The sequence below is a fragment of the Theropithecus gelada genome, chromosome 1, assembly GCF_003255815.1.
Source record: "Theropithecus gelada isolate Dixy chromosome 1, Tgel_1.0, whole genome shotgun sequence".
Classification (NCBI taxonomy): domain Eukaryota; kingdom Metazoa; phylum Chordata; class Mammalia; order Primates; family Cercopithecidae; genus Theropithecus; species Theropithecus gelada.
The window spans coordinates 121,811,130-121,828,700 of NC_037668.1; the positions used below are offsets into that span (position 1 = coordinate 121,811,130).

The 17,571-nt window shown below is 48.3% G+C and overlaps 1 protein-coding gene across 4 annotated transcripts in view; it reads right to left on the reverse strand.

Moving 5' to 3' along the window:
• The window catches only part of BCAR3 (BCAR3, NSP family adaptor protein), a 280,076-nt gene that overhangs the window by 16,273 nt on the left and 246,232 nt on the right, over positions 1 to 17,571 (reverse strand). For 3 of the 4 annotated variants that reach the window (XM_025370948.1, XM_025370939.1, XM_025370957.1), the window contains 4 exons: positions 13,609 to 13,737; positions 10,308 to 10,750; positions 4,723 to 4,826; positions 3,004 to 3,656 (listed from right to left, as the gene is read on the reverse strand). In XM_025370948.1, coding sequence (XP_025226733.1) covers positions 3,004 to 3,656; positions 4,723 to 4,826; positions 10,308 to 10,750; positions 13,609 to 13,737 — 1,329 coding nt within the window. Of the gene's footprint in view, positions 1 to 3,003; positions 3,657 to 4,722; positions 4,827 to 5,667; positions 5,859 to 10,307; positions 10,751 to 13,608; positions 13,738 to 17,571 lie in introns of those variants that run through there. The other variant, XM_025370966.1, reaches the window with a different exon arrangement.

Here is a 17,571-nt window from a genome sequence, read left to right on the forward strand (position 1 = left end):
CTTACCTCCCAAACAGGTTAAGCTCGCTTTGAAGTGAGGTCTAGATAACTCTGCTAACTCCGCAAATTGCGTGACTACCTGGGAGCACTGCCCGAGGTCATCCGGCCAAAAGTGCAGCAGGCCCTTGTTCTTCCAGTGCAGCCCTGGCTCTCTTCTCAGGGCCTGCCCAGCAGAAGTGCACCCTCAGCCCCACCTCCCAGGCCTGGGCAATGAGTTACTCTGGTTTCTGAGTCATCCCTCAAGTTCTGTTGTCAGCAAGGGCCTTGTTTACTCCAGGATGGCCAGCAGCTGCCTAAAGTTCCTCAAGCCTGTTTGGGGGAGCCCTCCATCAACTTTGGCACTCCTGCAGGAGTGCGCTGAGACTGGACTTCTTGCCATGATTCAACACATGGGAAGGAAAACCCCGTTCCTAAATAAGCCCTGACATCTGAGGCTAATTGACTTCACTGAGCTACAAATAAAAAAGGGCTTCAAATGCCCAGGAACCAGCCTCTTTATATGAAAAGGTGGACCGAGCCCACCGTCGCCTGAAACAGCACCTGGTGTCTAGAATACAGTCAGCCCTCCTTATACGTGGCTTCTGCAACAGTAGATTCAACCAAAGGAGGATCAAAAATATTCAGAAAAAAAAAAAAAAAAGCTGCATTGGTTTGAAACATGTAGACTTTTTTCCTTGTCATTATTTGCTAAACAACGCAGTATAATGGCTATTTACAAAGCATGTATATTGTATTAGGTGTTATAAGTAATCTAGAGATGGTTTAAAGTATACAGGAGGATTGCATAGGTTATATGCAAATACTATTCCATTTTATATAAGGAATGCAAGCTTCTGTGGATTTTGCTAGCCACTGAAGGGCCTAAAACGAATCCCCACAGATCCAAAAAAGTGACTTAATCTCTCTTCAGGATGTGGTTGCTTTGGGACCACCTATGGACAAAAGTCACTCACATGTAAAATAAATGTTTCCTGCAAAAAAATGGTGATGGGCTGGGCGCGGTGGCTCACATCTGTAATCCCAGCACTTTGAGAGGCCGAGGCAGGCAGATCACTTGAGCTCAGGAGTTCAAGACCAGCCTGAGCAACATAGCAAAACCCTATCTCTACAAAAAATACAAAGAGTTAACCAGGTGTGGTGGCATGCACCTGTGGTCCCGGCTACTCAGGAGGATCACTTGAGCCCGGGAAGCAAAGGCTGCCATGAGCTGCGAACGCACCTCTGCATTCCAGCCTGGGTGACAGAGTGAGACCCTGTCTCAAAAAAAAAAAAAAAAAAAAGGCCGGGCGCGGTGGCTCAAGCCTGTAATCCCAGCACTTTGGGAGGCTGAGACAGGCGGATCACAAGGTCAGGAGATGGAGACCACCCTGGCTAACACGGTGAAACCCCGTCTCTACTAAAAAATACAAAAAACTAGCCGGGTGAGGTGGCGGGTGCCTGTAGTCCCAGCTACTTGGGAGGCTGAGGCAGGAGAATGGCCTAAACCCAGGAGGCGGAGCTTGCAGTGAGCTGAGATCCGGCCACTGCACCGCAGCCTGGGCGACAGAGCAAGACTCTGTCTCAAAAAAAAAAAAGGTGACGGTGTAAATATTTAATCACGTGGAAAGACAGTCACCTTGGTCAATGAAAGGTTCAGGGTTTGGAATAGTGTGTAGAGACCTGTGCCATTTCTGCAGCAAATAGATATTATGCATGCAATTATTTACACCTATACATTTACAGAGAAAAAAATAATGTTTTTGCATAAACCAAATGCTGACAATGATGATCTCCAGGAAACTGGATTTGGTGTGATTTTAATTTTATCTTTTAATCTGTATTTTAGAATTCTTTTCTTTTTGAGACAGGGTTTTGCTCTTGTTGCCCAGGCTGGAGTGCAATAGTGCGACCTCGGCTCACCACAACCTCTGTCTCCCAGGTTCAAGCAATTCTCCTGCCTCAGCTTCAGAGTTACTGGGATTACAGGCATGCACCACCACGCCCAGCTAATTTTGTATTTTTAGTAGAGACGGGGTTTCTCCATGTTGGTCAAGCTGGTCTTGAACTCCTGACCTCAGGTGATCCACCACCTTGGCCTCCCCAAGTGCTGGGATTACAGGCATCAGCCCCCATGCCCAGCCATTTTAGAATTTTTCTAAATTGAGGAAGGATTATTTTTAAAACGTAGCTTTAAAGATGTTTATACTAAAGATCATTTTAGTAATAATTATGTAATGCATAAGTATAATGTAATAAAAATAACCAAGGTCTGCTACTCCAGAAACTACATTTTCATCTACAGTCTACTCTCCTATAGCTTTGGCTTTACCAGTTCTGATGGAGCTGAGGCAAGGGGGTAGTTTTTTTTTTGAGACGGAGTCTCGCTTTCTCGCCCAGGCTGGAGTGCAGTGAAACCATCTCGGCTCACTGCAAGCTCCGCCTCCCGGGTTCCTGCCATTCTCCTGCCTCAGCCTCCAAGTAGCTGGGACTACAGGCACCCGCCACCTTGCCCGGCTAATTTTTTGTATTTTTAGTAGAGACGAGGTTTCACCGTGTTAGCCAGGATGGTCCCGATCTCCTGACCTCGTGATCCTCCCGCCTCGGCCTCCCAAAGTGCTGGGATTACAGGCGTGAGCCACCGCACCCGGCAAGGGGGTAGTTTTTAAATAAGCACCAGGTGTGAGAAGAATTCTGTTGCAGCTGCTGACGCCAGCAGGGATGGGTGGGAGAAGAGGGCGGCCCCCACCCACGGCAGCAGCCTGCCATCCCTCTGTCCGAGATGAATTTTGTAAGCTTCCTGCTTGGGCAAAGGTTGTCCCAGCTTGTGGTTCCCACCCCTTAAATAAATTCCCATGCTGGTGTTATCTTCGGACTTTCCTATGGGCAAAGCATTTAATGGGTGAGGCAGAGTGAGGCCAGACGGATACTCTCCTTCCAAACCTACAAAAGCCAGAGGAGCACCAGGACTACCAGCTCTTACCAAACCTTGAAAAGCCAGAACAGCGCCAGGACCCCCAGCTCTTACCCTGCAGTCCATGCTCAGTATGTGCTGAGCGATGACCTTGGGGTCGTTGTTGGTGAACAGTTCTTTTGCACGTTTCACCATTGCTGTTTCCAGGGGCTTATTCTCAGGGGGAAGGAACTTTGACTCAAAGTCATTGGGCCTGAAGGAGGAGACAGTCTCCAGGAGGGGCGCCACAAACTCGCCCTTGTCCCACTGCCCCTTCTCCGTCTGAGCTGCCGCAGGTTCCCAAGGTCTTTCCCTGTCATCATCATCAAGGATCAAGTAGTTGATGCCAGAGTTCCGGGGACCTAGTGCCCCATTCTGCTTGGCTGTGAGCAGTTCTGTGGGGCTTCCCTGGGCACATAAAGGTAGCTTTGCTCCCCTGCCGCAGCCTGTGGCAAACGCTGGGTTCAGTTCACAGTAGTTGGCCTCTGAGTTGAGCCAGGCAGAGGGAGACGAGGGAGCCTTGAGGAACGGCACCTTGCAGGGCTTAGGAGGCGGCTTAGGGCACAGTTGACTGTCTGATCCCCTCAGCGCCTCCCCAGCCCTGGCGTCTGAGGAGACCCTCCGAACAACTGCTGGGCTCAGGGCGGGCTCGCTTCCCGTCCTGAACACGGGTGAGTTTGGGCAGGGGCTTGTGTCCACACCTGAGGACTGAGGTGGCAGCTTGCAGCCTGTGGGGGATAAGAAAAGGTCAGAGAAAGCTCATCTGTGTGGAGAATATAAAACAAACAGAACCAGAGCGGCGGCTGCCTGGCCCTCCGTTCATGCCCGTGGGTTTCAATTTTCATTTTCATTTCCAAAAGAAAAGTCAGTGTGACTGTCCCACGCCCAATCTCACGGAGTCTACAGCGTTGTGAGGGCTGGGCTGGGCTTGCCCCATCCCACACTCCTGGGTACAATTCGAAATCCCAGGGACTGCTGACACCTGGGCTACAAACGTTGCTGTATGGTCATAGAAGGCTTGGACAGTCAGAATGATAAAATATATGAGTGAGGAGGGCACGAATAATGTAATCTTGCCCTAAGAAACAGAAGTCGTTAGCCACCTAAAACGCCACTGTCAAAGGATGGATCCCAGCCAGCTTCCAAGGGAGAGCTGGAGACAGGGAAGGGAGAAAAGACATTGGGGTAACCCACACGGAAGTAGTTTATGCAGGGGTATTGGGAAAATCCCTTTGTGGTCCCAGGGAAAGTCAGTTATGAAAATGATGAAAAAGAACCCCCCGTCCTACAAATGTAACTGCTTGGTAGGTCTCCCCACACCCCATACCTTATTACTCTTCCGGCCTTGAAAGCAGAATGGAGAGGAAGGGGAGTTGGCCTGGACAGCTGTTCTGCCAAAAGCCCCAGGATCCACCCACCCACCCGGGAAAAGGGAGTAGGCTCATTTGTCATGAAGTCTACCAGTTTTCAAATGGGCTTGAATCAGAAAACCTGGGTTCAAATGCTGGGTGATTCTGGACAAGTTACTTAACCTGTCTGTGCCTCAGTTTCCTCAGCTGTCAAATGGCAATAATCATGCCTACTCTGAAGGCTTGCTACTAGGCCTAAAAGCTGGCATACAGTGTCTAGCTCAGCGCTTCCCAGCTGGATATAATTCTGCAAACCCATTCCCCTTCAGGCTGCAAGCTGAGGCAAGTGTCGGTTTCAAATGAGATGACTAGATGGGGCAGGGTAACAGCTTGAAGGAAACCAGGGTCACACTGACGTTCTCCCTGAAAATTCCCCGAAACATACCAATCGGCAGGTAGCTCTCTGACTGGTGGGCTTTGAGGGACAAGGCTCTTCTGTCCTGCATGTGATCCAGGCAGGCTGGCTGGCTACCACTCTTTTCTTTGTTTCTGAAGCAAAAGACAAATAGGACGGAAACATGTATTAAAGCGTAAACTAAAACCTTTAGGCAATGCCATGGGAACTTAAACAAAAAAAACCCAGAAAACTGCTCGGAACGAGAGTGCTACAGCATACCCTAAAAGTATAGGAATGTCTGCTGGGGAAACAAATTACTGATGGGGTGATTAATATATGACTGTGTGTGCTCCATCCCCCTGTCCCCATGACCAATGCAGCTAAGTCCTAGGATGCCTCCCCTGGGCCGTTCCATCCTGTTGAACAGGGTAGGGTAAAAGTTTTACGATACTCCCCGGGAAAATCTGATGAACTGGAATGTGGACTTTTAACAGAGCCCAAAATTACTTACAGGCCCGGAGGGAATGGCTTGCCTAACTAACATGCATTTTCCACATGCTCCACAGTGTTACAGTTAGGAAGGAAGCTGTGGGGAAACTTCCATTTTGGTGCAAATCTCAGCATCCCCCAAATAACCTGCAGGACTGCCTGGGGAGGCTGCCATTCCCAACCTCCTGGCTGCTCTGGGGGGACCCCCCACACAGCCTCCTCCTGCTGAGCTGGGAAAGGCACCGGCATGGTCACCAAGCAGCAGTTGGGAGGCACGCTGCGTAACCACACAAGGAAAAGGTGGAAGGTAACTTTCAACACACTCGCTGTTATTCCTTCTGTCCCTTTCCAGCTCAAATTGGGAATTTCTCCAGCACCAAGCACCAGAATCTCCCTAGCTAGAGACGGAGGCACTGCACCAGCCAAGTTGTCATGAACTCTAATTGGCCTTCCCATAAGCACAAAACATTCTTATGTTACAGAAATCATGAAGTTCTTTCCTACCTTTACAAGCACCAGAGAAAAAACAAATCAAAACACCCCCAAACTCCGAGCAACAGAGAAATTCCAGCAACCTTTCGAAGATAAGGCAAGACCGAGGGCAGATTACAAAAGGAAATGACTCCTGAGAAGTGATATTGAAGCAGTGACCACTGCGACTGGACTCCAGGGGCCAGAACGGCAGGGCTTGGAATGCAACCTGCCTGTGAACACACACCTTTGCCCAGGGCAGGCCACCAGCCAGCCAACTAGCAGGACCCACGTCAGGGCAGGTGGCACCTGGCCAGAGCTGCATAAGGGAGCCAGCCACTGAAGGACCTTGGGGCAGGGCAGCAGGCCATAGGCCATCTTTTCCCCTCCTCCCACTTAAACATTTCTGGGCGTGCTGCCTGTACAAAGTGGTGACAAGTTCTAGGAGGATCTGCATTCCAAAGGGCAAACAGAAAAGTGGCTCTATTAGGCCTGACTTGTTGACTTAGAGACTTTCTTAGTCTTTTTTTCATTTCTTATCTTAGAAAGTTTTTAAACTAGGCTCATTCAGGGCCAACTAGAAGGCCTTCCCCACAGCAGTGGTTCTGTTATCTTGCCGAATACACTCCCACTCTGTGCATGACATTAATTCCCTGTTTCAACCATTCAGCAGCCAATCCCTCCCAAAGGAAACAGAAGAAAACGTACCCCTTGTAACACTGTAGGGGATCTCAAGTCCAATCCTATTACTATGAAAAGGAGGATTTCTAAATATCAGATCTTGCCTCCCTCCTTGCAATTGCCCTGATTTTTTTGTTTGTTTGTTTTGAGACAGGGTCTCGCTCTGTTGCCCAGGCTGCAGTGTAGTGGCATGGTCATGGCTCACTGCAGCTTCAACCTCCCAGGCTCAAGCAATCCTCCCACCTCAGCCTCTCGAATAGCTGGGACCACAGGCACGTACCACCACGCCCATCTAATTTTTATATTTAAAAAAATTTTGTGGATACATAGGTGTATATATTTCTGGAGTACATGAGATCTTTTGATACAGGCATTCAATGTGAAATAAGCACATCATGGCGAATGGGGTATCCACGCCCTCAAGCATTTATCCTTTGAGTTACAAACAATCCAATTACACTCTTTATTTTAAAATATATAATTAAGTTGTTTTGACTATAGTCACCCTATTGTGTTATCAAATAGGTCTGATTCTTTCCAAATTTTTTTTGTACCCATTAACCATCCCCACCTCCCTCCCACCCCTGACTCCCTACCCACTACTACCCTTCCCAGGCTCTGCTAACCATCCTTTTTTTTTTTTTTTTTTTTTTGAGACAGAGTTTCACTCTTGTTGCCCAGGCTGGAGTGCAATGGCGTGATCTTGGCTCACCGCAACCTCTGCCTCCCAGGTTCTGGTTCAAGCAGTTCTCCTGCCTCAGCCTCCTGAGTAGCTGGGATTACAGGCACGTGCCACCATGCCCAGCTAATTTTTGTATTTTTAGTACAGACGGGGTTTTACCATGTTGGCCAGGCTGGTCTCGAACTCCTGACCTCATGATCCACCTGCCTCAGCCTCCCAAAGTGCTGGGATTACAGGTGTGAGCCACCGCATCCGGCCCACCATACTTCTACTCTCTGTGTCCAAGAATTCAATTGTTTTGACTTTTTGATCCCACAGATAAGAGAGAACATGTGATGTTTGTCTTTCTGTGCCTGGCTTATTTCACTTAACATAATGATCTCCAATTCCATCCATGTGGTTGCAAATGACAGGATCTCATTTTTTTATGGCTGAATAGTACTCCACTGTGTATACGCACATTTCCTTTATCTGTTCAGCTTTTGATGGACACTTAGGCTGCTTCCAAATCTGAGCTATTGTAAACAGTGCTGCAACAAACATAGTGCAGGTTATCTCTTTGATATATCTCTTTGATTTCCACTCTTCTGGGTATATACCCAGCAGTGGGATTGCTGGATCATATAGTAGCTCAATTTTTAGTTTTCTGAGGAACCTCCAAACTGTTCTCCATGGTGGCTGTACTAATTTACATTCCCATCAACAGTGTAAGACGGTTCCCTTTTCTCCACAATCCTCACCAGCATTTGTTATTATCCGTCTTTTGGATTAAGGCCTTTTTAACTGGGGTAAGGTGATATCCGTTATAGTTTTGATTTACATTTCTCTGATGACCAATCATGTTGAGCACCTTTTCGTATGCCTGTTTGCCACTGCAGCGGCATGATCTCGGCTCACTGCCTCCTGGGTTCAAGCAATTCTCCTCCCTAATAGCTGGGACTACAGGCGTGCACCACCACACCTGGCTAATTTTTGCATTTTTAGTAGAGATGGAGTTTCTCCATGTTGGCCAGGTTGGTCTTGAACTCCTGACCTCAGGTAATCCAACTGCCTCAGCCTCCCAAAGTGCTGGGATTACAGGCGTGAGCCACCGTGCCCAGCCCATTTGCATGTCTTCTTTTGAGAAATACCCATTTCTCAAAAGAGCAAATCTTTTGCCCATTTTTAAAATCAGATTATTAGATTTTTTCCTATAGAGTTGTTTGAGCTCCTTATATTAATTTTCATATTTTTTGTAGAGACGGGGTTATGCCATGTGGCCCAAGCTGGTCTCAAACCCCCCGAGCTCAGGCAATCTGCCCACCTTAGCCTCCCAAAGTGGTGGGATTACAGTTGTGAGCCACTGTGCTGGGTCTGAGTCTGACATTCTGCTCCCCTCCAGATAATAATTATCACGAGCATTTCCCTAGCACCTCCTATGTGCCTGCACTGTTCGGAGCACTTTGCATATATTAAATCATGTACACCTCACAAGCTCCATCTTTCCAGATAAAGAAGGTGAGGCCCAGGAAGGTCAAGTCGCTTGCCCATGGTTGAATAGTTACCCAGTGTGGAACCAGCATTTGTGCCTGGCTACTGGGTCCCCAGCCAGATGCTGACTAGCATGTACCAGAGCCTCCAGGCAGCACACAGCTGTCATCTGCATTCCACATAGAGTCCTGTATTTTCCTCCCGAAGTTTTGCAGTATAGAAATGACAGTTTGTGGCATTTCCTCATGGACCAAAAAGAAAACCAGTGAGTAGAATAAAATATGTTGGTTTATGTGCATAACATTAGAAGCTGGGAGATGGGTCAGGCTGCTGTGTGACTGAGGGGCTGGACTGGATCTGTGTTCTTATGCCTGCCTTTTCTCTCGTTTCCTTTCCCAGTGCTTTTAGATAATATGCACAAAGACTCTGAGCTCCATGAAAGATCGGCCCTATACAAATGCAGCCCACCATCACTGACATTTGACAGCTGCGTGCCTAGGATCAGGGAGGTTTTGAAGCCCTGATTTTCCATCAAGTGCCCTGAATCCTTCTCTTCCCCCATTCCCTGCGATTCAGAATACAGCCCCCATGCTCTCTGCATCTCCTGTCTTAGACATCTCATCTGTTCTCATCAAGTGAACCACCCTTTCCATGTGGACCAAGCCCTAATTTAAGTTTTCAGCCCTAACTCATCGCCTGGACCCCAAAACTGCTGCTGGACTCTGGCACTCAACAAAACCACAGTCTTCCAGCTCAGATGAAAAAGTGTGTTTTGGCCGGGTGCGGTGGCTCAAGCCTGTAATCCCAGCACTTTGGGAGGCCGAGACGGGCGGATCACGAGGTCAGATCGAGACCATCTGGGCTAACACGGTGAAACCCCGTCTCTACTAAAAATACAAAAAATTAGCCGGGTGTGGTGGCGGGCGCCTGTAGTCCCAGCTACTCCGGAGGCTGAGGCGGGAGAATGGCGTAAACCCAGGAGGCGGAGCTTGCAGTGAGCTGAGATCCGGCCACTGCACTCCAGCCTGGGTGACAGAGCGAGACTCCATCTCAAAAAAAAAAAAAAAAAAAAAAGAAAAAGTGTGTTTTATCCTCCACAGTGCCCTTCCTCCTGGTCACTCCTGTGGTCTCCAATGTGCCCTCCTCTGACTCTACCACGTGCAGAAGAGTCCTGGGAGGCCAGGCTCCTGCATCTCTCAACTCTCCCTTCACTCCACTCCTGCAGCCAGGGCCCTCCATGACTCAGTAACTGGGTTTCCTGTTCCTGTCTCACTCCTCGCCCCCAGTACATCGCTGTCCATTTCTATTCTTAGGACACCGTGTTCACTATGCTGAATCTGTGCAGCTCCCTCAAAGCCCTGCACCTGGCATTAAGGCCCCCATGATTTGGCTGGGGCTACCTCCCTAAGCCGACTGCTATGGGTCCCTTGCACAGACTCTTTGTTCCAGCCCCATCAGCACACTCACTCCAAGCTCTTCATGGCATTTTCTGTCCCCACACTTATGCCCATGCTGTGCCTCCCACCTGGAACACCCCCTGCCTTTTGCAGCATCTATCCAAATTTCCCCCAGCCATCAGACCAGCCTAAGCCTACCCCCTTCACAAGGTCTCCCCTGTAAGTGCCCCCACAATCCTTCCTCAGCTCCTGTACCATTCATTGCTGGCCCTGCTCGGCTAGGAGCTGATCGTGCACTGCCTCATGACTGCTATTCTGCGAACAGTCAGCATTCCTATTAACATCTTTTATTTCTCTGTTCCATGATGAATTCTTCATCTGCCTAACTAACCTTGGGCACCCCCGGCGCCCCTCACAGTCCTGAGGAGGAGGCCCTGACCTACCTGAGGAGGTTTCCCCTGGGCAAATTCTGCTCTCGGGCCTGGACGCCACCCATGGTGAGGCTCAGCCTCTTGGTCACGTCTGGCCTTCCCTCGGTGAGGCTGCCCTCCCGGGCCTGGCCTGGGGAGGTGCCATAACGCTCCTCCAGGCACCGCAGGGGCACCGTCCTGTTGATGGGCTGGAAGATGATGGCGCCACTCTGCTGGGAGATGGGCCGGCGGTTGCCCACGTAGCAGCGCACCAGGCCAGGGATGGAGTCGAAGCTCTCCATCTCGAACTGGTACTGCACGCGGCTGTAGGCCTCGCTGAGCCGCAGAACCGTCCGGTTGATTTTGAAGTGCTGAGCGAGGTTCTTCCACTGACAGGTCAGGACAAAGTTCCCAGGGCTGGACAGAGAGTCACGAACTAGGAAGTCGCCATCTCGCTGCACAAGGTTTTCCGACACCTTTGGGACAAAAAGGTGAGTGAGGGGTAGGAAAGGCAAATTCACATTCCTTCTAAAAGCTTCTGGCTACCCACTTCTCTGGGCCAACAGAAGACAATGCTACTATGTCTCTTCTTGGGCCAGTTCTTTAGTTTTTCAAATACCAAATTCATAGGAGATCCAATCATTCATTCAAGAACTGTTCATTGACCACCTACTCGTGCCAAGAACCACTGCAGGCTCAGGGGATGCGGTGGTGACAGTGGCACCGAAGAGCCCAGCTTATGGAGCTCCTGGTTTTGGTGGGAGCTTCTGTTTGAGTGAGGATAAATAACCAACAGCTATGCATGCCAGTTGTAAGGTCAGGGAAAAAGTGAACCAGGAAAGGAGGCAGGGAGTGCTGGGGAGGGGATGAGGGCTGTCCAGTAAAATAGGGTGGTTGGGGAGGTGTCACAAGAACATGATGTTTATACGGACCTGAATGACGTAATGCAACAGGAAATAAGAAATGAGAAAACATGTGCCTGGCAGGCCTGATTTTCCCTCCCCAACAAGTGGAGTGAGGAGAAAGAAGGTATTTGTTGGTGTCTAGAAGTTGTCCTCGGGGCCCTCTCCTAAGATGCCCCTCTCCAGGCCTGGCCAATAGGGAGGAGGACTCTGCATGCAGGACTAGGGTATGGATTCTGGACACACCAATTACTGGCTAGGAGGCCTGGAACAAAGTCAGGCTGGGGTCCATCTTACAGTTACTATGAGGGTTATGTATTTGTATACATAACATATGCAAGCGCTGGAACACGGTGGATGCTCAAAAATAGTTAACTAGCAATGATGCTGCTGCTTATAGCAACTGGAGAATTTATAATGTGGTACAGCCTGGCTGTTCCTGTAGCCTGACCACCTGGGTTTGCATCCTGGCTCAGCTGTATGACTCTGGACAAATTACATAATCTCCTTGTGGCTCACTTACATCATCTGAAAAACACAAATGATAGTATTACCTACGGAATGGCTATAAAGATTTAGGGGGCTAAAATGTTAGCAATAACTTGTTATTATGGTTATGGTTATAGTGTTCAGTTATCCAGTTTGGAACGATTTATCACTGAAAATTAATACTCATGGCTAGTAGTAAACAAATTTGATGACCATGATAAGGAGACGGACAGTGGTGATAGTCATCAGTTTTATAATTCTGACAATTTTTCTGGGACATTCCAATATTTGATCAACAGTATACTTCTGCTAGCTCAAAAGAGTAGGCTACCATGGTTACTTTAAAATTGCATCTTTGCCTTAAAAATGTTTTCACATAGAAATTTCATTTCTTAGAATTGAGCCTGTGAAAATAATTGTAGGTATGAACACAGCAATCATAAAGGATGTTGGTCAAAGTATTAGAAACACTCTACGTGTCCAATAAATTGTGGTGCATGCATACCGTGGACAGACATACAACATAGTCTTGTGCAGAAGAATATTCTACAGTGGGTGAAAATTCCCAGGACACAGTGAGTGAGTAGAATGGGCTACCAAAAAAGTATATGCAGTACAATCTCATACTTGATTTCGAAAAGCCTGGGGTGATGTCTGTACACAAAAGTATTCATCATGGTTATCCCCAGGAGAATTATGAGGAGAATTATGGATAAGAGTTTAATTTCCTTCTTTTTGCTATGTATATTTTCTACAATCAATTTTAAACTTAAAAAAAAGTCAGAATAATAATTATTTATTTGATTGTGCCAAGAAATCTGCTACATTAAAAAAAAAAAAAAAGCCTTGGCGCAGTGGTTTACGCCTATAATCCCAGCACTTTGAGAGGCCGAGGTGGGTGGATCACTTGAGGTCAGGAGTTCGAAACCAGCCTGGCCAACATGGTGAAACCCTGTCTCTACTAAAAATATAAAAATTAGCAGGGTGTGGTGGTGGGCACCTGTAATTCCAGCTACTGGAGAGGCTGAGGCAGGAGAATCACTTGAACCCAGGAGGCAGAGGTTGCAGTGAGCTGAGATCATGCTATTGCACTCCAGCCTGGGCGACAGAGTAAGACTCTGTCTCAAAAAAAACAAAAAACAAAAAAAAACTTAAGACATGATGCCCTTCCCCCCAGCCCCTGTCCACACATTTCCTGTCATGTTGTCCTTGGTTAATGATTGGCCAGATCAGGTTTACAATAAAAACCCAAGGGAAATTCTATGCCTCAATTCTGCAGACTTACTCTATTTTTCAATTTTTACAGTATTAAATGAAAAAACATTATTCATGGCAATCACCCAAATGACGATCGCACAGTATATTCTGGGCCACGAGTCTGTGGTCATGGGTTTAATTCCCCTTCTTCCCCACCTCTGGTCACGGGATCCAGCAGGGAAGCCATGGAGAGTGTGAATAACTGCCAGCTCACCGGGCCAGAGGCAGCCTTGTTGGTCTGGGCCACCGCCCTCTCTCCTCCTGAAGCTAAGCCACTGCCTTGAGAAGGACGGGCTACAAAATGGTCTGAGGCTGCTGGCAGCTGGCCAAGAGTTCAATTACCTGGGCCAAGAGTTCAATTACCTGGGCCATACCCCGCCCTCCTAGTTCTTCCGGTTGCTGACCCTGTGGCTGCTGCCTCCCACAGCTCTGTGCTTGCAGACCCCAGGAGTGCTGGCTGTCCCTCTACTTCCTGAACATGTGGATATGTGCTTTGGGTTCTTGACCTCAGCTCTTCCCAAGGTCTTCTTAGAGAAGGGTCTAAATGAAGTCATTTTTAGAGTATCTGTTTTTGGTTACACAGGAGCTTCCTCCCATGTGGCCTCGAAGTGGGGCCCTGCAGATCATCAGTCTGTATGTTGCCTGAGAGCAGCCCTGTGTGTGCTGGAAGGGACAAGACCAGGTACCTGTCGGGGGATGCGGCCGTGGTACCAGGCATGGCTGCGCAGGTCCTCGCTGCTCAGCAGCAGCTCCTCCTCCAGCTCCTTCTTCAGCTTCTCGGGGGTCCTGTCCATGATGTGCCTCTCCTTGGAGAACTGCAACACAGAGTCAACCATGAGCTCACCCTGCCCAGGCCACACCAGGCCATGCCAGCTGGAGGTGACCGCCTGCTTCACTAATCCAACCAGTTATGCTAAAGCCTGCGTTCAGGTAGGGGAGCCTAGATAATGATTACAAAGAGCTGTGACCTTTCGTTTCTCTGGCCGCACCACGTAATAAAATTTTCACCTGCACATGGGGACTATGGTAGGAGAGTCCACCAAGAGGTTCCTTTGACCAGTCTACTCAAGCAGCTGGGCAGGAAGGGCCAGAGAGGTGAACAGGTGGCAAGACACAGCAGCCCAGGCTGCTCTCTTCCCAGCGGAGAGCTTCCTCATTCTCCTTCAGGACTGTCCTGACATAGCGTGGGGAGGGCAGCTGTTCCCTTCTGGCCTTAGATACTGGGCCTCTGGGCAGTGAGGCCCAAAGCAGAGTCCTTGGGCTGGTAGCGATGGCCCTGACTTCTTTGCTGTTGGTAAACTCAAGTTCAGGAATTGAGTCCGTCTTTAGAAACTTTTAGGGCAAATGGACAGAGCAATTTTATGTCTCTTGAATCTAATAACAGAAGTCTATGTCTTTATTTCACGTTTCTAATATTTCATTTTTATGACAGATAGGAAACTGAAACAAATTTAAAAAGACAACCCTGGTCCTTCACCTCAGATGTTTGAGAATCACTAGTCTGCGGCATTGCACAGTGGCCACGGCAGGGAGTGCTAGGTGGGCAGCAGTGGCTCCAGGTTTAATTTAGAGCCATGCCCACTTACAACATGTGAACTGAACCTGGAAACCTGCCCAGTTCCCAGCAAGACCAGGCTTGCTGACCAGGAACCGCTTGCTGAAGGTCCCATGAGCAGAAAAAGGCTGTGTCCCTGTGGTTTTCCCAAGTTTCCCAGCTTGCCTTTCAAATCCCCAAGGGAGCCACACAATTATTACTTATCACACCACTTTTTAAAAATGTTTATTTGTTTTACTTTTTTGAGACAGGGTTTCACTCTGTCGTCCAGGCTAGAACACAGTGGCGCAATCTCAGCTCACTGCAGCCTTGGCCTCCTGGGCTCCAGCGATCCTCCCACCTCAGCCTCTCTGGTAGCTAGGACTACAAGCACGTGCCACCATGCCTGGCTAATTTTTGTAATTTTTTTTTTTAGAGATAGGGTTTTGCCATGTTGCCCAGGCTGGTCTCAAACTCCTGGGCTCAAGCGATCCACCCACCTCGGCCTCTCAAAGTGCTGGGATTACAGATGTGAGCCACCGTGCCTGGCCTATTATACTACTTTGCACCTCAGCAAAGAAATAGCTCCAAATTCTTTTCCACCCCCGCCAACCAAAAAAAAAACCCTGGAATTTTAGGGCTAGATTCTTATCCTCTAGTGTTTCTTTGCACACTGGCCCATGAGGCAAGTTAGCTGAAGAGTCACTCGGGGGCTGATTTTTATTTTTTTTTTATTTTTTATTTTTTTATTTTATTTTTTTTTCAGACGGAGTCTCGCTCTGTCGCCCAGGCTGGAGTGCAGTGGCCGGATCTCAGCTCACTGCAAGCTCCGCCTCCCGGGTTCACGCCATTCTCCTGCCTCAGCCTCCCGAGTAGCTGGGACTACAGGCGCCCGCCACCTCGCCCGGCTAGTTTTTTGTATTTTTTTAGTAGAGACGGGGTTTCACCGTGTCAGCCAGGATGGTCTCGATCTCCTGACCTCGTGATCCGCCCATCTCGGCCCCCCAAAGTGCTGGGATTACAGGCTTGAGCCACCGCGCCCGGCCCGGGGGCTGATTTTTAAACGGGGCCCTGGCTTACTATGTGTTTACTTCTCCCTCCTCCTCTTCTCACTGGGCAGACACTCACTGGGGAGTGTCTGAAGATGGAATTTGCATCAAAGAGATGCTGACGCTGGCTGTCCAGGGTGCCTACAGGCTTTAGATGGTGATGTTTGACACCATCCGCTCCATTATTAATATTGTGGAGCTTCATCTGAAGACAGCTTGAGTGTGGAACGCAGGCTGTCAACCTGGCCACGCTTTACTGTTCTTTTATTGTCTGTCTTGCCTCCCACTAGACTGTAAGTTTCATGAAAACAGAAATCCATTTACTTTTTCCCCACCGCCCTTGAGCAATGCCTGAAAACATCAGGCACTGGGTATTTAGTAAACAAATACCCCAGGATGAGAAAGATGCTGACCTTGCTTAGTTAGGGAGATTCTCTCTTTCTCTCTCAAGTTATTTGAAGCCCTGTTTTCGCTGGGCATGCTGCCATTCAGCCAAAAGACCACATTCCTCAATCTCTGTCTCTTCCAGGGAGATGTGGCCACAGGACTCAGTTCTGACCAAGGAGCTGAGATGCGATGGCTGGAGCCTCAACACCATTCTGGACCATGAGTGGGGAGCCACACCTAGGAATGGCTGGGTGGAAGGTCTGATTGAGGCTGGGTCCCTGATGACTGTGGGGCCAACACACCAGTTCTGGGCCGCCAGCCTCCAGGTCTTCTAGGTGATCTACTTTATGGACACCTGTGATTGGTGGGTGTTCCCGTCACTGGCGGCTGAACTAAATCCTAACCCATATTGTGACCTGACCCCCACTGAGTCACCCTGACAGGCAGTCTGCAGGCTTAGCCTAAATCCCTTGTGCTGCACCCTGGGCCCACTTTTTGGTCTGAGCTCTGAAAATGTGGAGATCTGAAAACATACAGCAGGTCCTTGCACGGTTCTTTATTGAAAATTTATTTGCTTATATCCAAGAAGCTATTTCCATATTTATCTTTGCATTTTCCTTCCTCCCTGATGTCCTAACACTCAGCCACCTCTCCCTCTCCCCGGCTCCCTTCTCAGCTCTGCTCATAACTGCAAGGCTTATTATTATTTTTTTTTTAGCACTTTATATGCATCAATCTTTTATTCCAGGTTTTGAGATAATGCTTTTAAACTAGTTACAAAAAATATAAAATCAACTCTCTTGCTACTTCTGTCCATATTACTAACAGAAGAACAGAAAAATTCTAAATTATTGTTCTTTCCCCCTGTAGACTCCAGAGAGGGAATCCTACAGGGTACTATAGGAGGTAGGGTACTACAGGAAAGTACCTAGAGAGAGAGAAATGAAGATATTAAGATTGATGCTCTCAAATAATTTGGAATGAAAGACCAGACTTCAAAAAGTATGCCCTTAAGCTCTTGCATAATTTATGAAAAGTTTGAAGGTTACACAACTGCCTAGACTTGCATTTTAAAAGGGAAGGAGGGAAAGAGAGAGGGAAGAAAATGAGAGAGAGGGAGGGAGGGAGAGAGGGAAACCCAGAGTGAACAAGCAATTGCAAAAGGCTTTCCATTTCCAGCCAGTGAGGGCTAGCTCGAATATACTGCAGGGAGCCATGTGTGCTGCTGGGCGCCTCTGCCTTAGCAGATGATGTAGACAAGTCTGCCAGACAACTGAAGAAAGCAATTCAAAAGGATCACCCCATATGCCCACCTCATGATTAAATAGTGGTTATTTTGGGAGTGGAAACCTTCTAGAACTTTCACTACTGCCTTTGTCACATATATTAATGCAATTATTTTTCCCAGCTGCCTGTATTTTATGAGATCTGGATCTCCCAACTGGGATTTTGCCACTATAGATAAGTACTTTGATGGACTGTAAACCCCACAGGTTGGTGAGAGGTGACCATATAACAAATTGTGGCAAAATGTATCCATCTGTATTTCTGAGAACATTGTGATTGATATCTGTGCTTCTTGGGGACCAGAAACGAGATTCCTGCTTCATAGGACTGGTCATGCATGTCTGTAACATTTGGCAGAATTCTGTAGGCTTCCCACATACAACCTGAATTAC